The sequence below is a fragment of the Dicentrarchus labrax genome, unplaced genomic scaffold (genome assembly GCF_905237075.1).
Source record: "Dicentrarchus labrax unplaced genomic scaffold, dlabrax2021, whole genome shotgun sequence".
Lineage (NCBI taxonomy): Eukaryota > Metazoa > Chordata > Actinopteri > Moronidae > Dicentrarchus > Dicentrarchus labrax.
This window is the reverse complement of record NW_026136716.1, coordinates 2,474,140-2,498,901: the sequence shown is the minus strand read 5'-3', so window position 1 is coordinate 2,498,901 and position 24,762 is coordinate 2,474,140. Positions and strand designations below refer to the sequence as shown.

Genomic DNA, 24,762 nt, shown 5'->3' with positions numbered 1-24,762 from the left:
GGCACACAACACTTCCTGTATCTTCAAAATAAAAGCATCCATCAAACTTAAGCAGAGGCATGGTAATAAAACGGATAAATAACTAAGTAAATGATTACCCTTCTTTCAGAAGTGGTTTATTAATGTCACGAACAGGTACAAATAGTCAAATGTAATTGGTTTTCTTGCACTTTCACATAATATCACATTATTCTCATAAAAACAAAGAATGAAAAACAAAACATATAACATCAAACAAGAAACCACTTTGCTTTCTAGTATGTAAACATAAATCAGAAAAAGATCACAATCTCTATTGCAGGTCTGTGTACAAGAATGGGGATCAGGGCAAGAAATGTTCTTGTTTGTTTTGTTCCTGGGGCCACACGAAACATTTAGCTAAATGAAACCTGAATGCAGAGCAGTAAACTCTTTTTTTTCTATAAGCAATCTGTACGTGTGTATAAACTTTTATCATAATTAACTAACAGTCAGAGACATGGCTCTGATGCTCAGCTTACTTCAGAAAATCTGACATTTTTGTTTTGACATTTTGTTTGTTTTGTTCAGAAGAAGGAGCACTTAAGATGAGGAGCACCTAACTGTCTCAGTACAAAGAAAAATCTCTAGTTGGGTCTAAATTTAAACTCATACGTTTTGATATTAAACTCTGATACAGTTTCAGGGATTTCTTTGGGCTTGTGTTCAGCTCCATCTTAACTCTGAGGATATGAAGTGACTTACGGAGCCAGATGAAGCACACCAGATCAAAATATTAAGATTTCTTTCATGCCGTACTCCCCTAAAACAACGTTAGACACAAAATTAATGTACATGTAAAGATTTTTGTTTTACAGTGCGGAAACTGTAAAATGAGATAGATAAAATAATTGCTGCCATGATAACAGGGGTCACATCTCTCTTGTCCCCTTGTCTCCTCTGTCCTCCCTCACGACTCGGCGGTGGGTCGTATCCAGCTGGCTGGGACCCACTGCGGCTCGTCCTGCGCCTTCCTCACCGCCGTCAGCAGCTGGACGCAGGAGTCCTGCAGCTCATCGTTGACAAGCACGTGGTCAAAGAACTGCCAGTAGTGGGACTCGATTTTCCGGGAAGCTTCTTCCATCTCCTGGAAGTCTTCCTCCTGTTTGGGGAAAGTCCAATCCAGCTTCAATTATACTGAATTTCTTTCACCTTGGTGTTGTGGAAATATGAATTAATTTAGGCAAGGGCCAATGGCTCGCCACTATTTCTCTAATAATTTCTCTAATACTTTCATAAACATTGATTTCAATATTGTGGAAATGTGTAAGAAAAGCTGGTTTGAAACAGAACAAAATAATAAAATGTGTCCTTGGGAGAGTTTACTTTGAACGGTCGGTTGACGTAGTAGTTGGTGGTGATGTACGAGTCCTGTCTGGTCTCTCTGAGGCGCTCCAACGGTGGAGGCTTCACATAGATGATGTAGGCCCGCAGTTCGTGGGTCCTCACTGCCTGAATGGCCTGAATGGAGAGATAAAACAAAAACAATTTAAAGTAAAGCTTTTGTACGTATAATAAAAAGTGACTTGTAGCACAAAAAGTAATGTGTTTTATAATTTATGACTGATTAACAGAATGCTACTAATTCAGGTATAAACATCATTCTGGAAAAAAGTTAGTCTTGATTTTTAATAGTGGCTTAAATTGTCGTTTGACAACTGGAATTTCTGTTATGTACATTCATCGCAAAACATTTCCATGTCTTACTTACATTTGCCTCGATGTCGATGACGCAGATCTTTCCGCTGTTTAAAACTTCCCTCACAGAATCGACAGTGGTGCCGTACAGGTTCCCTTTGTACTCCCCGTACTCCACAAACCTGCAGGACATTATAGAAATAGACAAATATACAGACAGGTGATAAATATACTTTCTGCCAGTAGGGGGGTCTCTCACACAAATCAAAACAATAACAAAAGTTTGATGACATCACAAAGTAAATTATTACTTAAGATATAAACTTAGAAGACCTGAACACAAATTATATTCACAGAGCCTTCAGTGTCTGATAAACAACCTCATCCTGCATTAGAAAGGTACGCAGCTGAATCAACCAAAGAGCTAATAGTATCATGTTGCAGAAAGAACGAATGAGAGCAAAAATGTTCATAGTAAAAGAGCATTTTAGAATTTGAAAATCATAATTTAAATAATGCACTGCAGAATTATTTCCTGCATATATGTATATAAATATCTGTACACATTGGTTTATTATATATATTTTCTATGTTATTCTATGAATTTAATTATCTTTTTCTGTGTGTAGCATGAAGGAACTGCAAACTCTTAAAACTTGTGCAGTAAAATCATAAATAAATGTCCTTGATTTCCTTGATATTGTGACTGCACTGCATTCATTCATTCATTATTCATGGTTTCACAGCAGAGGCTGTCGTACCTGTTGTTATACACCATGTTGTCGAAGGTTTCTCGGCTGGTGAAGTAATACTCTCTGCCAGACTCCTCGTATCCTTTGGGTGCTCTTGTGGTGTCTGGTGAGAGGGAAAGGAAACTTTATAATATATATGTTATTGTTTCTCTTTGAGACACACAATCATTTAACAGCTGAAAAAAGATTATCAGACAAACTGATCTTTGAAAAAACATAAAAACAGGACTTTTGTGTGTTTGTAATAAACGTTTCGCTCATTTAGTTTCTAAATTCAGTCACGTACAAGGTACTGCTCCCTGGAAGATGTTGGGGTTTATTTCAATCAAGCGCCTCCGAAGTTCATTCACACCCACACCAGACGGGCCTGAGAATAAACAAAAACATCTGAAATCATAATTCAATCGGATTTGCTGTTGTTTTTTTCATGTATATGAGATAAATTAAAACACTGGTTGGCCACTATAAAGTAAAGCTAATTTCCTCTCCATTCTGACACCGTTGTAACTGTACCTAAGAGGGCGATGAGACGGTGTGCGTCCTGCGGGTGCCGCTGGTAGCGCACAACCTCCTCGTAGGGGCTGTTGAGGGCACTGTAGCAGCTGCTGGGGCAGCGGGTGTGGCAGGACGGCTGGATGGTGCTGTGAAACCGCCGCCGACACAGACGCATGCTGCGCCTGAAGCCCACTGAGAAAAAGTTAAAGGTCCTTGAGGAAGGAGCCGTGATACATGCAAACCAATACATGGAACATAAAATAATTGATTGACATGGTCTGACTTTTAGTGTGCAGGTGTCAGTGCAGGTGAGGGTCATGGTGATTGAAGACTTACCTAAATAAATCCCCCCAATGTTGCTGCTGAAGTCATCCTCCTCTGATATGATAAGAAGCAGAGTGGCAGAGTGAGACATATGGATAAAAATGGGTCTGCTGATTATATTCTCAATTATTATTATTAATTATTATAGTCAGTTGTTCACCCCTAAATGCAATTGAGAGTCTGGAAACATAGAATGGCATTTTGGCTTGAAATGTAACTAAAATGATCAAACTACCAACCAAACCAATGTATGCTTTTAACTAATTACAAATTGATTGTTATTTCTTAATTCATTTGCCCATTTTTTGTATGTTTTCTTAATTTTTTCCCCTTATTTGTCATGTTTGGTCATCTGTTTTTTTAAAGCACTTTTATGAATTTGTAGGCAGATAAAAAGACAAAAACACAACAACAAAAATCTCACCTTCTCTGAGCTCCTCTGACATTTCCCCGTCAGACGCAGAAGAGTTTGGAACAGAAACAATAACAAATACTTCAGATGAAGCACAAGAGACAGAGTGACGCTTTGCACGTAAAACACCAAAACAGATTAAATCAACAAAGACTTACCTACCAGATTCAAATGCCTCCTCATCTGACAGGAAGAAGAACAAACAGGTGGATATTAATCACTGAGCAGCAAAGACGTGCAGTAAGTTTGTGTATAAAAGATTAAGGAAGCAATAAATGACACATGAAGCTTTACCTGCTTCAACACATTTCTCATCGAGGGCCATCAAATCTTCCTCTGTGGGTGAAGAATGGAAATAAAAAGTTAATCTGTAATAGAAAAAATAAATCATTTCGTTTTGAAGCTAAAACTACTTTAACTGTGATGTTTTTGGTTTTGCCTCAAACATGAAATGTGATCGCTCCTTACCTTCCTCTACAGTGCTCACTTCAGTAAGCATGGGGTGAAACACAATGAAAGCTCAGCTGTGAGACCAAAGTTGTCAAATCTGAAACTGTTTGGACTTTTATATAAAGTCTGAGATAAGTTAATTTGGGTGAACTTACAGGTCTGTATGCAGCCATGTGGCTGATAAGGCTGAGACCACCAGACCTCCCTTTGCTTCCTGTTACAACACGCAGAAATTGACATAAGGAATGCAGAAGAAGCAGATCTTACAAACATTTCCTGTGGTATTGTAGTTGTCGATGTTAGAAGATAACTTAGACAATGACATCTTTAAAATCAATAAACTCCTCTGACCGTTTCAGCAGGTTGGCAGAGGGGATGAGGCCGGCGCACGCTGTGTTGCTGGGCAGCTTCTTGGCCTGCCACCAGAGGGCGTCTGTCTGGTCCACGATCTCCAGGACGTCGCCTTTTCTGAAGCTCATACCGGCGTCGGCGCAGGGGATGGTCTGGTCCTGCTGAGGGCTGTAGTCGGCCATGGCCCGCACGTAGAGCTAACACCAAGAAAGTTTGTTTGTTATGATGATTTTTAGCTTTAATGTGTAAACGAGGCAGGTGTAGATGAGGATTACCATCGTCTGGTTGTGGACTGGCCTTTCTGTGATGGGAACGACCTTAAACATGATGGTGCCTTGCGACCTCGCTTGCTGATTGGTTGTAAAGAAACAAAGTTTATTAACAAGCAATACAAATTAATATATAATATAAATATAATAAACATTAAAGACCTACCACAACTTGGATAACTTGCTCTGGTTCCATCCCATCCACAGGAAAACCATTAACCTCTATGATCCTGTCCCCTGCATGCAACAGACCCACACACACACACACACACACACACACACACACACACACACACAAATTAAAAATTACATAATCAAGCTCATTCTTGAAATTTGGGAACAGTATGTAATAAAATAATAAAAGCTCCACTGATTATCTTTCAAAGCTTTAAACCACATCTCACGGTCAAACATTTCCAATGCTTCACTAAAAGAAAAAAAAAAACAAAAGAAAATTCATGTATAATTTTATTCCGTTCCATAGGAAATTCAGTCATATGTTTACAGTAGGAAAGTGCTTACATCGTTCCACAGCAGCCACACTGACAATGAGCATAGACATCGGCCAATGCCATTTACATCAAAATGCCAAATAATAGGAACAATTAATTGGCTGACCAATTAGTCCATGCCACTCATTGGTTAGATGTCTGGGGCGGGAAAAACAGAATGTAGGAACAAGGTCCTGAAGGAGGTCCATCTCTGGCCAAATATCAAGAAGGCAACTTACTTTGTTCCAGGTCAGACTTTGATTCATTCTCCCACTAGCTGCTGGCAACTATTTATTTCTCTCATATGCATCCCAGTATGCAAAGTGCACCTGGCTAAGGGAGTCATTTAGCTCAAACTTGGATAGTTTGCCTTGTAGTTGGGTCAGATTGAGGTTGGATAACATTATCAACACAGTCAAACCGCTCCAGAATTAATTTTTAAACAACGCAGGTTTAAAAACACCCTTTGGTCAAGTGATGAGTGGAACAATTTCCTGAAATAAGACCGTGGGATGGGGTTAAAAGCTCTGAAAGCTATAGTTAGTTTACCTTTCAACTTTAAGTCCAGATTGCACAAGTTCTTAAAAGGGCAGTACCTTCTCATATTACCAACATACCATAAATACAATTTCAACTTCTAGTTAGCAATACAAAGCTGGGACATAGAGTAAACTGAGAACCACAAACATTATCCTAGAGAGAAAATGCTTACCACTTCTATCAGCCAGCCCTCCATGAATCACCCGAGCAACAAAAATCTCCCCTGAGATCTCGTTTCTCTTTATAGTCGCTCCCTAGAACAGAAAAGATGAAAACACTGAATAAATACACCTGCTGCAATGTGGAGTAAATGCATGTGTTGGTCAAACTGAATCACACAGATGAAAATAAATAAAACTGATGGAGGTGAAATGGGAGGACATTGGAAAGTTTAATTTGTGACAGTTTAAACACAAACAAAATAAAACCAAAGCTCCAAATGGATACTGATGAAGTTCCCGACATCACTGGTGAGAAGAAAGCAGGAGTGGAAGGAATGAAATGATCCAACACGACGAAAAAAAACGACGAAGAAATGACACAAAAAATAACAAAATCTACCACTGTGCGTGTTTGCAGGTCAGCCACTCTGCGGAGACCACTTAAAGGTCCCAAGAAGTCCACTCTTTGGACACTCTTCAGGATCCCTCATGTCGCCTTCTTCCTCCTCTTCTTTCGCTGGTTCGAACGACATCCTTTCGCTGTGTAGGAGGTCTCCTCATCGTGCAGGCCATTGGTCAGAAGGTGCTTGGAAGCTTGAAGCTCAGCCTGCTTCTTCTGCGGCAAAGGGGTACTTTTGGTTTTCACGGTAGTTTGGGGTGACCCACGGCAAGATACAGACAAACAGCTGGTCCCCTGAGAGGTGGAGGGGGCATCCAGGGAGCTGCTGAGGGAGCTGGAGGAGGTGGAGGAAGGAAGCGAGGGGAGGGAACATCTGGATTGGTGTGTCAGGGATGGACGTTGCTCTCGGCTCTTCGGAGTTTGACTTTTCTTGGGTGTGCCGTCTTGCTCAGTGACTGCAGGTTTTGGAAAGTTGATCTCAGACCTGGTGGCGGCAAGAAGTGTCTGCAGCCGGTCCACCACCTGCGTGAGGAGGACCAAGGCCTGGGAGTTGTCCTGCACCGTGTCCGACATGCGCTCAGTAGCAGCAGCCATCTTCTCCCCGAGGAGCTTCATGTCTTTGGTGCTGTTCTCCATGGAGCTGGCGGCCAGCTGCACTGTCGTCCTCAGTTCATCCAGACTCTCTTGCTTGGCAAGCTCCACAGGGGGCAAATCCACCAAACGGTGAGGGCGCATGGGGCTCGGGGGAGCAGTGCGGATGCGAGGGTTTCGCCTGGGAGGCGGGCCTGACTGGTGGTAGTCGTCTACATTGGAGTAGTAGGGTACAGTGAGACACGGGGGAGACATAGTCCACCGCCGGGCTGCGGGAAGCGAGGATGGGGTATCAGCGGACTCTGCTGCTTCATCTCCACTCTCTAACTCTTCATCGATGTTGTCTCCAACAAAAAAACAGACGTTATTAATCCATGAAGGAACCACAAGTAGCGTGATGAATGATGGAAGAAGAGGGCTCAATGACGGATGATGAAAAACCAACTTTTCTTACCGATCAGAACAGAGCTGTAGACCGAAGGTGCAGAGCGGTTCAGACTTTGCTCCCAGAGCAGGTTGGTGTAACACACTCTGCACGGGCTCATCGGCTTGCTATAACACATCTGACAGTTACTCATTGGCTTATAGCGGGGTGGAGGGTATGGTCGAGCTGCTTCTGTGTGACACAACTGCTCAGTCGGTGGGTAGCTGCCTCTGCGAGTGCTACACCATAACGAATCTTTGAGGCCCAGGCTCCCAGCACCGGGGCTCTGGACCCCGAATGCACCACCTTGGTGAATCCTCTGCTGGGTCAGACGCCTCAGGGTGTCCCAGTGACTGCGGGCGGCCCCTCTGGAGCTTTTTGCACGCGGGGAGGATGTACTGGGCAGTCTGACTCTCTGATGGTCGCAAAGCTGTGAGACAACAGAGTCACTCAAAGGCAGAGAGGAACGTTCAATACAGAGATTGAGAACTTCCACTGGAACAAAGGAGGGTTTAAAAGGAAGAAGAAAAAAAACCTGCTATGGAAATTGAGATTGAAGCTTTAGTGATAAGAACACAGAAAGTTTTTTGCAGAAATTGATATTAAATGAGTGAATATCTCCAAACTATTTTGTTTTTCTTAAAAATCCTTCCTTTCTGCTGTTAGGAAATTATCTGTAGCATTAACAAACAATTATTCAAATGAGAGCTTATGAAATTCAAACATCTGGTCTCTGTTGGATGCAGTCAGCTGTTTAACTTACATCAGGCACAAAAAAAACTCCTACTAAAATATCGCCGAGCATCTGCTTCCACAGTATTGGAATAGCATTGTGGTTCATGGTTTACAGATAGAGAAACTATTGAAAATGTGAATAGTTTATTTCATTTGTTATTAAAATAAAATATGAGACTTTTCCTATGAGCAGCTTAAAGGGTCAGTTCACCCAAATCACAAAATAAATTTTTTCTACTAATCCCCACCATCAAGCCACACAGATCATTTTACACCATTTTATGTGAAACGGTTGTGATATATCCACCCCTGATATTTCTGCATCCTACCAAATACAATGCAGTCAAAAGAAAACCACTTATCAAAACACCTCTATACTGTATTAAAGCCATTATATCCCCACACAAATTACTTTCTAATGTTTTAGATTCATGTTGAGCGGTGGCGGGACATTATTATCTTTTGTGTAAATATTCTATCATGTCTTACCGTATGCCTACTGTAGGGCTGCACAATTAATTGCAATATTATCCAAATCGCAAGAATTTGAACTTGATAAAGATAAAATGTGTAACAACAGCATTATAATGAAGTACTGTAGTGCTGCAAAGACGCCCTGGTCTACAAATCTTGTCCTCCAGATGAAAGAAAACATGTTTGTTTGGCTCAGACACCGACAAAATGTCACATCATCATGATTTTAATAGTTGTTGTTTTTTTAATTTAATTTCTAATGCAAAATGATAAATCCCTCTAATCTTGAATCCTATTGCAAGTGCGGTATCCTTTAAAATAATCCCAATATGGTTTCTTAGAAGCTGTTTTGTACCTAATTGTTATAAGTTCTATTCCATGTATTATGAGAATTTGCTTGCTTTTTTTATGTGTGAGTGGTTTTGGCTGTATATGTTCTTGTATTTCTTATTTCACAATAGTTTCCATTAGAACTCTTGTGGTCCTAATATTCACCAAAATGACCTTTAAGCTGAACCTTCTTGTCTGTGACTACCTGAAAGAGACAGTCAACACAATTTGTTTGTTGTATGATTTCATGGTCTGAAGGCTTTTTTACACTCAGATAAGTTTTCCTGGTCCCTGAAAACCTGTTTTTGCAAAGAGGGATTAAAAATGACTTTAATACATAATATCAAAATGTGACCTCATCTCCAGGTTAGGATAAACACTGAGTCAACTCAGGCCTCATGTACAGTGATTGTAACACCAGCTAAGCTCTAAATTTGCAGGTTTTATATTTTGACAAGTCATGAGGAGACTTTTGCTGTGCAGCTCACCAGAGGCTGTTTGTTCTTGACCAGGCAGACGATCCTGGTGGCCTCCTCATCATCCGGCAGCTCATCTGGCATGGGTGGCAGTACTGGCTCATAGTCCTTCTGGGCCACCGTATCATGAGCTGATAATAGAGCCTACAAAACAGGAAGATCAAACAGTGTTTTGATTGAAAACTGCAGCACTGGTGGTCAAAACAACTTAAAACAACCAACTTTCTTTTATTTTGTCAACTTAACAAAGTATATTAACCCATATAACATAAAAATGTGCAATTCTTTAGTGACAATCACCCCAAATATTATTATGGAACATTATAAAAATGCATAATAGAGTATATTTACGTAAACTGATTTTATGTTTTTATGTGTGTGTCATTGAAAGTCAATGTAAATGACTAAATTTTTGCACTTTGACAAAAAAACTGAAGACGTGGTTTCTCACCTGCAGGTGTGGCTGTCTCAGGAGGCGGTAGAGCTCTTTGGCTTCTTCAGAGCAGCTCGGCAACGCTCTGATGTCGATCAGCAACTAAGACCAGAAACCACACATTATCCTACCATTAAAAAATGAATGCGATTCACAAATTATTCATAAAAACAAATCTGAGTGCAACCTGAAGTGAAAGTCCTGAAGCGTAGTCCAGAGCCGGTGTCGGGGAATCTCTCAGGTACCTTTGAAGACACTCATAAACCTGAAAACAATGTTGTCAAATGATAAATATCAAATGCAGTTATGGTAATGTTCAGTGAGCAGTTAAAAAGCTTGAAGGAAAACATTCTGCGAGGCTGTTATATATGATCAATCTTTGATGTTAATTTGTAATTAAATGTTCAAATTTCTTTTTCATGTCATTAAATGACTGATCATCTACACTTAGAGATACTGAAACTCTACTCTCAAAGTCGACATTCTGATCCTACTGGGCAAAAACATTTCAGTCAAACAAAGTGAAACTAACTAATTAACAGAAATTAGAAATGAAACAAAAATAAAAACTAATAAATAAAATAACAAATACAAAACGATAATAACTTAACTCAAACTTGCAAACCCAAACTGCAAATAAACCAAGAGGACTGTATATGAAAGTTACAATAAATGCACATAAAACAAAAGATACATAAATAAACATAAGAAATTGGCTTTGGGCAAAGCATAAACTCAGAGAAAACTAAAATTCAACCACAAAAAAATATGTTTTTGGTGCAGGGTAAATGTTAATATTTTGCATGTAGCCACATTAAAGAATAAAAAGTGTTGACCTTGAGCAGCGACTGCAGCCAGGAGGCGTTCAGCAGACTGTGGAGGATCTCTGCACCGTCGATGTCCTGATCTATCGACTGTCTCACCTCATCAATAACATCTGTCAGGATCTGACGCAGGCCTGAAAACACACAAACGCAACAGAGGATTATTACAGTCCACAAAAAGTTGTATATTAACATAATAAAATGTACCAGTGAAGTAAATTTCCTCCACTCACCGTGTTCTCCTAGTTCGCAGTAGGGATTTAACACCTGAGCCTCCACCGCCTGCCTCATGGTCACTGGGCCCTGACCTTCGACCCCAACCACCTGCTGATTGCTTACTACGGCTGGAAAAACCTGGAAGAAGTTAAGGAAACACAGGTTGTTTTTGTAATTTTGGATCAGACAAGGGACAGAAAAATAATTTGATAATTGATAAAACATCCCCTTCCAGATGTATTGAGACGTATATATACAAATAGTGTCACAGCCGACCCTAGCCTCCTTCATGGTTTGTGTGTGAATGTAGTTTTTGCGTTCTTTTTCTCCCTTTTGGTGTGCCTGCTGTGTGCTTGGTGTGTTTTGGTTTGGCGTCTGTCTCTGTGTTTTGCTCTCTCCCTCATGCTCTGGAAGCCACTGGTGGGCGTGGTCGCTGGAGCTCCTGCCTTCACACCTGTGGCTCAGCACTCCTGTTCCTCATCAACTGTCAACTCACCTTCATAAGCCAGGCTGACCTTCCAGTCCCCGCCGTAACACCCAGAGCACTGGAGCCCGGACCCCATTCCCACTCTCTGACTCATCTGAATCTCCAGCCACTCAAACCACGTTCTGTTTGTGCATTTCAATAAAATCACCTTTATTGAAACTTCAACTCTGGTCTGCACTTGAGTTCTGGTCACCGGTCCTGACAAATAGTCAGCTTGAAACAATAATGTGTCTGATATGCCCCTTAAAATTAAGACTTTCCGTGAGCACAGAGAAACTTTGAATGTGAAAACATCCAACAAGAGTAGACACCTGTCTGATTAACTTACTGTTCCTCAATAGCTCAAGTCTTGTTTCTGGGAAAAAGAGTCTTATTTTTTGTCTAAAAAGAAAAATAATCTTGTTGAGAATGTTTTCTATCAGAAAAGTAATCTGGTTTTTAAGAAAATACATCTAACTTTATCTTAATAATATATTACAGCTAATATTGAGCCCCCTTTTAACCAGTAACAACAGTGGTTTGCATAATACCCCAGCAGAGGAACAACCTTATTTTATTTATTATTTAAAGAGTAAGACCACTTGCACAACTTCTCAGTTCTCTAGTTTCAAAAAAGTACAGTACACATAGCAAACTACACATGGCATCTTCATTATTTGACCATTATTTTGAGAAATATCTACCAGAAGGCTTTACTGTGTTTGTGGTCATTTGAATAAACAAAACTTTATGAAAATGCACCATGTTAGAATATCTAATAGGATCTGTTTTTAGTGCAAGGTACAAATTTCCACAACCAACTGAAACGCACTTGCCCACTTTGCCTGGTTGGTAATCCGGCCGTAAGCGTGCAGTGGGATCAGGTAGGGAGGTGCAGACACAAGTTACTCCATCAGTGGTTAGTGTGAAGAGGGTCAGGGGTTAATGGCACACTTCACGGCGGGTTGTAAGTGCTACAGTGATGTAAATACAGAGATGTGAGGACCATAATCTCTGGCTGGTGAACCATTAGGAGAAAGCAACACCATTTTCGAACAGTTATATTTAGGCAATAATTCTGCTGAGATGTTCTTTTAACCAAGATTAAGTCAATTTGAAATTGAGGACACAAAAAGGGGAAAAAACAAGTTGATAAACTAAGTTTAGGTGCCTCTAAAGCCCTAATTATGACTGTAAATAAACCATTACAACAATACTGGAGTTGCGCAAGATGACAGATGTGATCCATTCAAGCTAAAGTAACCTAAAGAAAAGTGATTCAAGCTCCTCAAGAGGTTGCTGTAGTTAAATAAGAGGATGATCCCCGTGGCCTTTCTCCAAGCCATCTCTCTTACCTTTATGTCTGAGTCCTTAGATGATGCCACAAGCTTGTATCCTCCAGCTCCTGCAGGTTTTAGCATCAATACGGGTGCTGGAAAAATGTATATAAGATGGGAAAATATCACCCAGAGACTGGAGGCAACACTACGCTTCTATCGAGCTACAGGGAACAAGAGAGTGAGAGAGAGCGAGAGAGAGGGAGAGAGGGAGAGAGGGCTGTAATCTCTCCCGATCCCACTTAATCCCAGGCAAGTGAGCCGCCTGCCTCTGTCCACCGGAAGCCAGTTCCTCCCTCACCGGCTGGCTGGTTGCCGCGGAGCTGCCAAATCTTCTTAACTCTTTCAGCTTTCAGCGGCACGCAGGAGGAGCTGTGGGTCGAGACTCTGACAATGGAGGAGAGAATATAAAGAAGAGAAGAGAAAGGCTTCAAGATCACATTCTTCTTTTTGAACTCACAGATTAGACTTGTTTTATAGTTTCAGTTCTTAGAAAGGGACAGAGTTAATGGAGAGTGTCCATAATGCTTACTCAAACCCACAAATCTGTCAGGAATGGGGGTAATCTACTAATTCCCAAGGAAACTCCCCTCCCTCCATTTAAAAACAAAGTCCTAAGTCCCAAAACAGTGAGATTATCTCTTTGCCTTTAATAAAAACATGTCTTTGTTGGTTAATTCGCTAAAGTCTAAAAACAAAAAGTGCAACGTTGAGAGGATTTGTCAGTTTAACACCCACTTTAAATGACATTACATCTGGTGGCTGTTAAATACGGAGCCCCAAAACTGACAAAATGTAGTAAAAAAAATACAACTGACTACATCAATCAAATTTCATTGTGTAGTAGCGTGGGAGTTTTTGTCTTCACTACCATCACCTTCACCATCATTGCAATCAATGATTCATGGTTCAGGAGGTTTCTACCAGGAGCCCAATTATCCACAGATTTCTCTGAGTTTTATTGTTGGAAACATTTGTGATAAAGTAAGAACTCAACTACATATCGAACATAGAGTTTATAGACTTTTTTTTTTTTTTTTTTAGATTAACAGCAACTTTAAATTTTAGATGTAAATTTGAACCGGTTGACATTTTCTGTTCCTGCATCACCAAAATGTATTCCCTTCATAAAGAGGCCTCTGATCCACTGGCTGTTCTATTGTTACACCATGTGAGGAAACAAAAGCTGTGATATTAAAAAAAAAAAAAAAAAGGCTCTGTCATCCTCTGAATCCCCTCTTAAGCCCTTTTATAAACTGGCATGTGTGACGCAAATCTCAAAAAGGCCACAATGTCTGACAGTTTTTGCTGTGAATGGTTTAAAAAAAAAAAGAACCGTTAGCATTAAGAGATGGCACAGAGGACATCACAAGCATACATTTACCTTTTGCAATCATTGTTTCACAGATAATCGGATTTTAAGACCTTCAAATGGTGGTGAGAAATGTGTTGACTTCTCTCCCTGTCTGCAATGAACACTGTGTTATCCACAACAATACAATCAATACAAACTCTTTCCTTCTTTTCACTGTATCAGGCCTTCGTGTGACGGATTGTCTCGCTCTGTTTAAAGGTTTCATGCTCTTCTGAAGGAAGGAAATGAGGTCCGGTGTGTATCAGTATACTGACTGAGCAGAGGAACCATGAAGCTTGAATGTCCTCCAAGGTAACAGCGTCACCTACGTCAGTAAAGTCATACACTGGACGGTATGAAGTGGCTCATCTCTGGCAGTATATCTGACAATATGTGTACCTTCATGATCCGTTGATAGGAGGCCGGTAGAGGTCACTAAAAGGGCAAAGTGTGTGTGTGTGTGTGTGTGTGTGTCAGACAGAGAGGGGGAGGTGGCCTCGTCTGCATTACAGCAGCAGATGGAGCTGTAAGCAACCTGTTGATGTGATCCTCTACTTCCCATTGGCCATCACCCTGAAGCTTTGATGACCCTGGCCCCTGTGATTGGTTGTGATGGTAGGTGGGATGGCAGCACGCAGATCACTGAGGAAGTAACGCCACGCTCGTCTTAAGTGATCTTCTCATGCTGGATCTGATAGTAACAAGCCTGCAGGTGGAGAAGATACACAAATAAAACTGTGTGGAGTTTTGTTGAAGATCACATCGTTGGATTCATTTTTATAATTGTGGAGGAAACTCGTTCTGAAGATGGGAAAGTTTACATTCAGTGGCTGGAAATATTCCTTTCCTTAGAGTTTAACAAACAAACAACATTTTAATCTGAATTTTGGAGACAAAGGGCGCGTTGTAGTAGTGTAACTAATTACTGCTGGCAGGGAGTAATAAGTAAATTAATAATATTACTTTCTTAAAGAGTAATGAGTAATAAATGACATTATTTTCTGTAACAAGCCCAACAATGGTAGAAATAGTTTTAAAAAATCAAGTTGTGATGTTGATGTATGATTAAAATCAACTCTGACTTTTATTAATTATAATTAATTCATTAAAAAACAAATTAAACTGAGGAAAGTGTGAGCTGTCTTTACCATTAAATAGTAGCCCTAAGCTAAAGAGACAAAAGACATAAAGAGTGCTATTGAACAACAAAGAAATTAAAACTTTATTTAAAATTACTACTTCATTAAATATTTTCATCTCCCTCCTACAATGTGTTTTATTTTAAAATATTAGTGTAATTATTCCAAGTGACATATGTAGCATTAGTATTAGTAAAACATGAATTAATAAAGTCATTTTAAATAAAGCTTTGTGGAGATTGTTGCTGTATTCTTTATGCTGGTGGACTGTTAATGATTCCTTGTAGAAGAAGAAGAGTATTTGCTGCCCTCCAGTGGCCGTAATGAGGAACTACACCCCGGTGATTAAGTTAAGTTAGACATTATAACATGACTACAATGCTACAACTTCCGGTTAACGCTTTCAAAATAAATCTACCAAACACAATCAGAAATTAACAATCAATTGTTCTGTTGTAGTAAACCATTAATAATTTTTATATTGTACTCGCAATCTTTTAATTGCACTTCAGATGTGATAATTTAACCAGTTTCTTTAGAAAAATTTACCAATTTATCTACATTTTATTAAGATATTACATTAGTGACATATTAGACATTACTCAGTAAGGTTCCTATATAAAAGTGGCATTAAAAACTGTCGTTATATTCATCGATAACAGTGTAATAATTGATCAGTTGTGATCAGGAACCGCTGCTGATAAAGTCTAACGTTAGCTTCAGACAACCGGACAGACTCACAGACAGATACGTGTGTGGGACAGACTGCTTTACTGCTGTGAACGTTGGTTTTAATGTCCAGTTGTTGAGCTTAAAGGTTTAAAATGTGATATGATGAAGTTTAAGACTGACAGTTTGTCATTCTTCAGTTACTGATTCAGTTGGGTCATGGGTTTATTTTGAAAGCACTGACCGGAAGTGGTATCGTTATGTTATTGTGTCTAACTTGAGTATCTCCTCGGTTTAGTTCCTCACTGCGACCACTGGAGGGCAGCAAACAACTCCACCAGCATAAAGACAGACAGCACCAGAAATATATTATATCTGATTTTATTTATATAAAGGTAATAATAAAAAAAAAAAAAATATTATTATTATATTATAATAATAATGCAATAATAATAATAATAATAAAATATTAATTATTATTATAATAATAAAATAGTAATAATAATAATAATAAGTGATTATAATAATAATGGCAATAATAATAATGGTAATGATGATAATAATAAGTGATTATAATAATAATAATGCCTCGAATATTAATGTTGATTACTATAGTTTTTTATTTGATCATTATAATAATGAATAGAATATTAAGCGAAGATAATTAACATTCATGGGGCGGTGAGGGACCTGGATAACGAATAGGGGGGCGCTGGCCTCTTTTTTTAAATTATGTTTAATTGTTTAAAGTTGGTTAATGTTTTCAGTTTGTCCTATTGAAATACCTGTACAATGTAATGTAAAAGATGTTTATAAGATAAATCGATCACCAGACTTATGTTTAAAAAAATAAAAATAAACTATCTCATTGCGAACATTAAAGGGTTATTTTGTTTTTCACGAAGATTAGACACCATGCATACAAAACTGTGTGACTTTGTCCTTTTTCTGAGTCTTTTGTGGACTTGCAGGGTAAGGGGGTGGAGCTGCTCTGTGACTGTGTGCAAAGGGCAAAGCTTCCCCTTCAGCCTGAGCAGAGCCTTCCTGCAGCAGCACAACAAACACGCTCCTGTTGGAAGACTGAGACAGAGACATTAAAGTTCCTTTCACGCAGGCTCAGAGGAGATGGCTGAGAAAAAAGCCATCTTGTTCAACTTCTGGGGAGTTGCTGTCTCTTCCAGACCACGGGCTGTTTTCCACAAGCTGGAGGAGTTGCACAACCTGCCAGGGTAAGTGCCTGTTGCAACACCCCACCGTGAACACTGAGCTGTCTGCTGAGCAGTTTAACCTGCAGTCCACATTAAATTAAAGGGATTATTTCTCTAAAATGCATCCTACATTCAAATATATAGAACATGGAGGAGAGTCATTTGAGTAGAATATGTAGCTGTGGCAAAGGTTTTATAAATCTTTACTAAAAATACAACAAATTAAAGTTTATTTCAGTGATCCAATGGAGGGAAAACCACTAAACCTAAGTAGGCTTTCACTTTAAACTGCTGTTACTCTTTAACACATTGTGCAATTGTAAACAAGTTCAAACTGCAGGTAGTGACACATGGACAAAAGTAAACGGACAGAGGAAGCTGAAATAAGATACAAGCTGGATTTCAGCAGCACAGTCTGATTTATACAGAATAAAACTGCAAAAGATTCATCAGTTAAAAAAGAGATTTTACAGATTGTCTCACAGTTCAGTCTTCACTAACGCTGATATGTTCATATTGTCCCTTTGTTGTTTGTGTCTCTGTGGTCTTCAGTGGTTTTCTGTCCAGTGTGGCGTCCCAAAAGGACGGTGCCATGAGCCGGGCGGAGAGAGGGGAGATGAAGCTTTCTCAGGTGAGTTTCAGGACTAAATATCATGTAGTGATTATTATTACAGATATTGAGATATGATTCACGATTAGTTCCATAAGGATCATTTTTGCATCACAGATTTAGTTTTTACTGAAAGAAAACAAATTAAAATCATGACGATGGGACATTTTTTGGGCTCTGCAGAACTACAGGACTTCATTATAACTCTGTTTGTCACATTTTACCTTTTATCAAAAACATTTGCAGCTTCTCCGATTTGCATATTGCACTTGACCATATTGCGATTTCGATAATATCTCAATTAACTGTGCAGCCGTAGTCAAAATCCTCTACTATTAATTCACTGTTTACTTCAGTTCTGTCTTCTGTTACTGATTGTGACTGTGATTGTGAGGCACTATTTGATCACATATTCTTCCACACAGTGAGCTACCAACTGCTCTTATGGCCTCCGTAGAAATACTGCCTCTTTCATTCTTGAAACTCTGTTGCCCTGTGTGTGTGTGTGTGTGTGTGTGTGTGTGTGTGTGTGTAGATGATCCCAGCGTTGGAGGCAGAGTGTGTGAAGGAGGCCGAGGTCAGGGCTGTGACTCTGCCGTCTGATTGGTCAGTGAGAGGCCTGCTGGAGGAGCTCAGGGAGGCGATGATGGACGTCCAACCAGCCGTGCTGAAGACAGCTGCCAGTCTGCGTCGCAGTGGTACATCTGCATCAGTACACCTGGACACAACACACACAAACAGCCGTAGGGTAAAATAGTGGCCCTCCAATGGGATCTTCTTCTCTCTCTCGTTGTTCACATCGATTCTTCCTCAGTCTCCTGCAGATAACAACATAAATACAAGGCTCACGTAAATATGAGCTCATGACATCACGCCCCCACATGAAGACAGGCAGGTGTAATTAAGTCTAAAGAACTCACAAGATGAAAAATATCTGAGTCTCTGCGTCTCCGTCCCATCAGGGTTACTGACAGCGGTGCTGGCCAATCACTGGGTAGACGACAGTGCTGCTGGAGACGGTCCAGCCCGCATCCTCTCTCTGCTGGGCGGACATTTTGACCTGGTCCTCCAGTCCTGTCGCTCAGGTCACAGGGTCCCCGAGCCGTCTGTGTTCAGCTGTGCTCTGCAGCACCTGGGAGTGACATCACAACAGGTAGAGGACTCACTCAGACGTATAACTGTGTGTCCTGGAAAGATTGTGAGGCAGTGCAGCTGTGCTCAGTGTGTGTCTCATTTCAGGCTCTGTGGCTGGATGCAGATGAGGAAGGTGTGAAGGCAGCAGAAGCAGCGGGGATGAAGGCCGTCTTGGTGGGAAATCTGGACGATGCTTTGGACAAACTGGTCAACTTTACTGGAGTTCAGGTGACGACCAGAACGATTGGATCTTGTTCTTTTAGAGGAAGGAAAAAATAGATGAATGATGAAATATCAAAAGATCTACCGGTGCATAGAAGCTAACTGGGGTGATGCAGGAAAATGAAATATCAAATAAATAAATAAAAATACCGCCAGAAGAAGTTTGTCGTAGCGCTAACATACATAATGGTGTGTGTGTGTGTGTGTGTGTGTGTGTGTGTGTGTTGCAGGCTGTTGGAGCAGACAGTCCTCCACCATCCTGCAGCCCTGATGAAGTGTCTCATGGTTACATCACCATCAGGGTAATAAACTCTATCAGTGTCCTGTAATCTGCTGTCAGGAGATTATGGAAGTAACACAAAGTTGAAATGTTGTTTTATTGTGACATTAATGTGTGTGTGTGTGTGTGTGTGTGTGTGTGTGTGTGTGTGTCAGCCTGGTGTGAAGACTCATTATGTTGAAATGGGCTCAGGTCCACCAGTTCTGCTGTGTCACGGCTTCCCTGAGAGCTGGTACTCCTGGAGGTACCAGGTAACGTGTTTATGTGTCATCTGCACTTCCTGTTGTTTTTGTTGTTGTTGTTGTAGGAGTCTATGAACGTTTGAGTGCAGCAGTGCAACAGTGTTTTCATATGTGTATATATATTAATACTGAACGGCAAACACAAGGTTCACTCTCGCAGTTTTTGGCGTGTTTTTTATACCTTTGCGTCTGAACATCCTTTTCTCTCTCTGGTAGATCCCAGCTGTGGCAGCAGCAGGGTTCAGGGTGTTGGCTCTGGACATGAAGGGATATGGAGAGTCCATAGCCCCCACAGGTGTGTGTGTGTGTGTGTGTGTGTGTGTGTGTGTGTGTGTGAAAGTTTAATACTAAATTAAATCACTGACAGTATGCAATTAATGGATAGAACTTCAGGACGTGTCTTTAACCTGGATATATATTACACATATATATACATATTTTTCTTTTACTAATAAAATATAAAAAGCGTTTTATGAACTTGAAGGTTCATATTGCACCTCAACAAGCATCATGAACTGTAACTCGTGTCGTTTCTCCGCTGACAGACATCGAGGAATATTCTCAGGAGCAGCTTTGCAAGGTACAAACTCATCAACACACATTCTTCACATTTCATCAAACGTATGAAACACTTAATGAAACACACACTAGGTGTTGAGGAGGATTGTGCTCCTCAACGTGACATCCGGGATTCACATATTTTTTACAAAATATTGCTTTAATTTACCAAAAGGCATACAACAGTGATTTAGGTTAATGAAGGTAGTTTGAATTGTTTTTATATGAACCATTTTGTCGACCACACGGTGAGTTGTGACATCTTGTTGACATAATATGAACCAGATTTATTCCTCTTTACCACTGTTTGATGTTGTGTTATTACATTAATGCTGCTGTTATCATGTATTGTTTAATTATATTTACTTAGAATACAATTGAATTCCATGAAATGTAAAGTTTTTCTCTTTTTTTCCAGGATTTAATCACATTTATGGACAAAATGGTGAGTAATGACACATTATACACACTCTAATCTCAGTGTCTCACTAATTACGGTTCAATTAAATGAGAACAATTAACTTTCAGAGAGTTGAAAGCGGCTTTATTTGTCGTCCGTGCTGCGTTCTGATTGATAACCCACACATATATAAAATATCTTCTCTGTGTCTCTTTTCCAGTCGATACCGCAGGTCACCCTGGTGGGTCACGACTGGGGCGGCTTTCTGGTGTGGACCATGGCTCAGTTTTACCCTGAGAGAGTCAGGTGAACACACTCACAGATTCAGTGACACATCCCGGTACTTTGTACTGTAGTAAAATGTGTTATTTCTTGTGTGTGAAGGGCTGTAGCGTCTCTGAACACTCCTCTGTTCCCTGCCGATCCCTCAGTCCCTCCTGATGAGAAACTGAAGTCCATTCCCATATTTGACTACCAGCTCTACTTCCAAAAACCTGTAAGTCTGTCTGCAGCATGCTTACACGCTAACACAGGTGATACAACAAAGTGATGGCTTTATATCGGTTACAATGTACACATTATATCAGCCAGCTGACGAGAACTCTTTATTCCATTAGGATAAGATTTTACATACTAATAGTCTACTATGCCCGTCTATCAGAGACAAAATGGTTCACAGTTATCTGCCACCAGCAGAGAAAAGAGATGGTTACAAAGACCCATATATACCCATATATAAATGTATGAATGTCACATTTGCCACACGTTCTATCTAGTTTAATGTAAAATGTAAAAAGGGATCATATTTCATCAAATGTTGAACTATTTCTTCAACTGTTTCACTGTGCAGATGATAATAAAGCTTTGAATCTGTGTGTGTGTGTGTTTCAGGGGGCAGCAGAGGCTGAGTTCGAGAAAGACTTGGAGAGAGCGTTCAAGATTTTCTTTTTCAGCAGTGCTGAAGCAGTGAGGACACACACACACACACACACACACACACACACACACACTCACTATCAAACCTGTACAGGTAGAAAAATCTCCTTCATGTCACATAATTAATCAGTGTTTGTCTTTTCTCTCAGGCAAAGCGTCCTGCTATCAGCACTGCAGGAGTCTGTGCTCGAGGTGAGACTCCATCCTGAAGTCTGACTCAGGATTTCCTGCCAAATATAATTTATAAATGTTTTTACTGACACTTTGAAGAGCTCATTAAAAACCTTAGTGAACAACGTCCGGGTTGTGTTCCAGGTGGTCTGTTTGTGGGTCTGCCGGAGCAGGTTCCCCGGAGCGCCATGCTGACGGAGGCCGACCTGCAGTACTACGTCAGCCAGTACAGAGAGCGAGGCTTCAGGTTGCACACACTGAACAGATACAACTGTAGGATACAGCGCAAGATAGTTAAATAGCAATATAAATATGTGAGGAACTACGGATCAATCAATGCAAAGAAAGCTTCTGAATACACATGGTAAACTAAACTGTACATATGCAGTACTGATATAAAACACATTATCTTTAACAAATATCAGATTCAGGAGTGTCTCTAACACAAGCTCCCTGTTTGTGGAGTCAACTTAAAAAGATAATCAAAGATCATTACACTCCAGTGGGTCAATAATCACCTTTGCATTTGGTTTCACAGGAGGCCGTTGAATTGGTATCGTAACGGAGAGGCGAACTGGAGGTGGATGTGTTCTCGTCCCACTGGAAAGGTCTGTCACAGACGCCAGGGTCAGAAACGAACGTCTGATTAAAAGAAAGTTATAGATACACTAAGGCTGTGTTTCTGCACATACTGGGAAAACCTGGAATTCTGTGAAGCATTTACCAACAACACATTAGCTCCAAATATGGTGGAAAAATATAATAATTTTAATGCTTAATGCCCAAACACTGACCAAAAGGTTTCAGATGTAAAAATGGATCAATTATTGTATTTCCAATAAGTGAAAGAAAAGTTAAATTGTTTAAGCTTCATTGTAACATTACTATTAATTAGTGTTTTCATCAGAGAACTACAACATTGCTGTGGTATCATTTAAGTTTTCTCAGGCTGAAAGAGTGTGTGTGTGTGTGTGTGTGTGTGTGTGTGTGTGTGTGTGTGTGTGTGTGTGTGTGTGTGTGTGTGTGTGTGTGTGTGTGTTAGCTGCTGATGCCTGCACTGATGGTGACGGCGGGTAAAGACCAGGTACTACTGCCAGCCCTCTCCAAGGGAATGGAGGACTTGGTGAGAAAAACATTCATCAATCATTATAGATGATATTGGAAATGAGTCTGATGTCTAAGTTTATTTATTGCAGTTCCAGAACCTGAACAGAGGACACATTGAGGAGTGTGGACACTGGACTCAGATGGAAAGACCAGCTGAGACAAACAGGATCCTGATATCATGGCTTCAAGAAACACACAGGAAGGCTGGAGGTGTTACTGTTTCCCCCAAACTGTGAGCGAGGAAGAAAGAAGGGAGGGAAAGAGGCAGGGAAGGACTGAGTGAAGGAGTTAGGAAGAGAGGTAGCAAGGTAGGGAGGAATAAAGGGAGAGGGAGGAAAAACGGTTGGTTATTTTTCCTTCCTTCTATCTTTCGTTCCAAGGAAGGTAGAAACGAAAAGACAGGAGGGGGGATGGAGGAAGGACAGAAGGGAGGGAGGGAGCAAACGAGGAAGGAAGCCCATCAGTTTATTCAGAGAGAAATAACTTTTACTTCACTACATTTATTTAGCAGTTGTACTTATTTTTCCCATAAAAATACAACGTTGAAGATTAAACGGTGTTTCCTCATTAGTCATTTTCCCTTCAAACTCAAATGAATTCATTTAAAGCTGTAAGATGTAACATTTCCTCATTAAAATGAATGTAAACACTACACCTGTGTTCTGTATGTATTTGAGTGGTGCACTTACTTACTTTGAGGTAGTGGGTTCAAACCCAAAAATAAAGACTAAACTCAGAAACACTTGAACAAAGAAGACACCAGTGGCTCAAGAGTGTGTCACTGAATTTTAAAGACTGACGTTCAGAGGAAAGACTACAAAGCTCTAGAAAGGAGGGTCACAGTACCTCCCTGTGGCTCCAGGTGTACAAAGTTCAATCCCTTTAATGCTTTAAAGGCCTTCAGACATACTTGTTTTCTGAAATATATATATAAATACATTTAAATTATACAATAAGTCACATTTTCAGAACCATAGAATATATATATATATTTGTGTATATATGCAATACAGTACATAAATAGTTCTGTTTCCTAAAAACACTAAATGGTGACCATCAATGTCAAAATTGAAAATGTAATTCTAACATTTTTCCCTCTGAATACTTTAAATCTTTGCAAGCATTTGTTGCTGTGATTGGAAATTATTTCATTAAAACATTATATATTTTTTAAGACTTTATATTAAATATTACTATTCGTGTATTTTTTTTACAATCAGAAATTTAATTTGAAGCTCTTGTAGCTACTAAGGTTACTCAGGTTAGTTCAGAATAAAACATACATTTATATATATTTTTTATTTCCCAAGGGAATATGTAATATGAAAAAAAATATACATATACAGATTTATTCTGTTTGATGGTTGCAGGAGGACTGCTGCTGAGGCTCTGTGGGAACTATGGAAGAGTCTTCAGGTTGATTAGAAATGTAACTGAATCTTATAAATGTTTATTATTGTTGTATGCTTTTTACTTTCTCTGTCAGCTGTGTTGCATGTTAAGACTTTAATTTGTCTCACACTCGTAGATCTGCAGCGTCAGTGGAGGACATCATCTCCTCTGGTAGGATATTTTCCTGGTTGACTATTTAAAGGGTTAGATCCAAAGAAGTAAAGTTTATAGATTATCTGGAAAGAGACATTTCAGATATTTTCAGAAAGACCTGCGTGAGTAAAACTCTTCGAAAAAAATAAATAAAATCAATATGAAATTTATATTCATATTCAATAAATTAATCCCCAAATGTATTACATTTCTTGTCAAGAGTTATGATGAGTTAACAGTAATCAATAACTTATTAAGTGGTGTTTAGTGTTGCAGTTATTCACTCTGACCACTGGAGGGCACTCTTCATCGTACTGAACACTTACATTATTAGATTTAAATTAACAATTTAAATAACAATTACATACAACATGTTCTATGTTAATTAATTATTAAAAAATGTGAGGAAAGTCAACCAAATGTTCAAAATATATCTGCTACAAAATTGGAATTGAGTTTTTACATTTGGTGCAACATAGCAGAAGATTAATAAGGATAAAATATAAAGTAATAAAAAACATGTCTTTCAGCTGCTTATGTTACTCAGGTTAATTTAAAAACTTGAATGTGAAATGTTTTT

At 39.7% G+C, this 24,762-nt stretch overlaps 3 protein-coding genes and 1 long non-coding RNA gene across 5 annotated transcripts in view; 1 reads left to right on the top strand and 3 right to left on the bottom strand.

Annotated features, from left to right (window-relative positions):
- Positions 1–87: 87 nt before the first annotated feature.
- mpp4b (MAGUK p55 scaffold protein 4b) lies at positions 88–12,995 on the bottom strand. 2 transcript variants are annotated; one of them, XM_051427777.1, is made up of 22 exons: positions 12,626–12,976; positions 10,822–10,942; positions 10,601–10,722; positions 9,952–10,029; positions 9,783–9,866; positions 9,344–9,475; positions 5,914–5,994; positions 4,876–4,962; positions 4,716–4,790; positions 4,441–4,637; positions 4,245–4,303; positions 4,108–4,125; positions 3,934–3,975; positions 3,802–3,822; positions 3,652–3,666; positions 3,240–3,281; positions 2,922–3,095; positions 2,695–2,775; positions 2,418–2,511; positions 1,730–1,838; positions 1,345–1,479; positions 88–1,120 (listed from the first exon to the last, which is right to left on the bottom strand). In XM_051427777.1, the coding sequence occupies exons 1-22, from the start codon at positions 12,689–12,691 to the stop codon at positions 929–931; spliced, it is 2,025 nt and encodes a 674-aa protein (XP_051283737.1). In that variant the 5' UTR covers positions 12,692–12,976; the 3' UTR covers positions 88–928. The 2 variants fall into 2 exon arrangements, 1 of the variants encoding a protein (XP_051283737.1); XR_007888128.1 differs by lacking the exons at positions 88–1,120; positions 1,345–1,479; positions 1,730–1,838; ... (10 more) ...; positions 4,716–4,790; positions 4,876–4,962 and adding exons at positions 6,302–7,236; positions 7,347–7,746 and having other exon boundaries at positions 5,911–5,994; positions 12,626–12,995.
- Positions 12,996–14,575: 1,580 nt separating this feature from the next.
- als2b (alsin Rho guanine nucleotide exchange factor ALS2 b) overlaps positions 14,576–24,762 on the bottom strand; it is a 41,436-nt gene continuing 31,249 nt past the window's right edge. Inside the window, exon 35 of the mRNA XM_051427758.1 lies at positions 14,576–14,667. Coding sequence (XP_051283718.1) covers positions 14,629–14,667 — 39 coding nt within the window. The 3' untranslated portion in view covers positions 14,576–14,628. The remainder of the gene's footprint in view (positions 14,668–24,762) is intronic.
- Positions 16,758–23,289, top strand: ephx2 (epoxide hydrolase 2, cytoplasmic). Its single transcript, XM_051427779.1, has 18 exons — positions 16,758–16,998; positions 17,530–17,608; positions 18,123–18,285; positions 18,550–18,740; positions 18,827–18,949; positions 19,174–19,245; positions 19,379–19,474; positions 19,682–19,760; positions 20,011–20,045; positions 20,442–20,468; positions 20,644–20,729; positions 20,808–20,919; positions 21,315–21,389; positions 21,509–21,551; positions 21,675–21,777; positions 22,069–22,138; positions 22,573–22,653; positions 22,727–23,289. Exons 1-18 carry the CDS (start codon positions 16,895–16,897, stop codon positions 22,871–22,873), a joined length of 1,686 nt encoding a protein of 561 aa, XP_051283739.1. The 5' UTR covers positions 16,758–16,894; the 3' UTR covers positions 22,874–23,289.
- LOC127378677 (uncharacterized) lies at positions 17,158–22,170 on the bottom strand. The gene is made up of 4 exons (XR_007888129.1): positions 22,049–22,170; positions 21,644–21,801; positions 18,508–18,977; positions 17,158–18,405 (listed from the first exon to the last, which is right to left on the bottom strand). It is a non-coding gene; the product is annotated as an uncharacterized LOC127378677 (long non-coding RNA).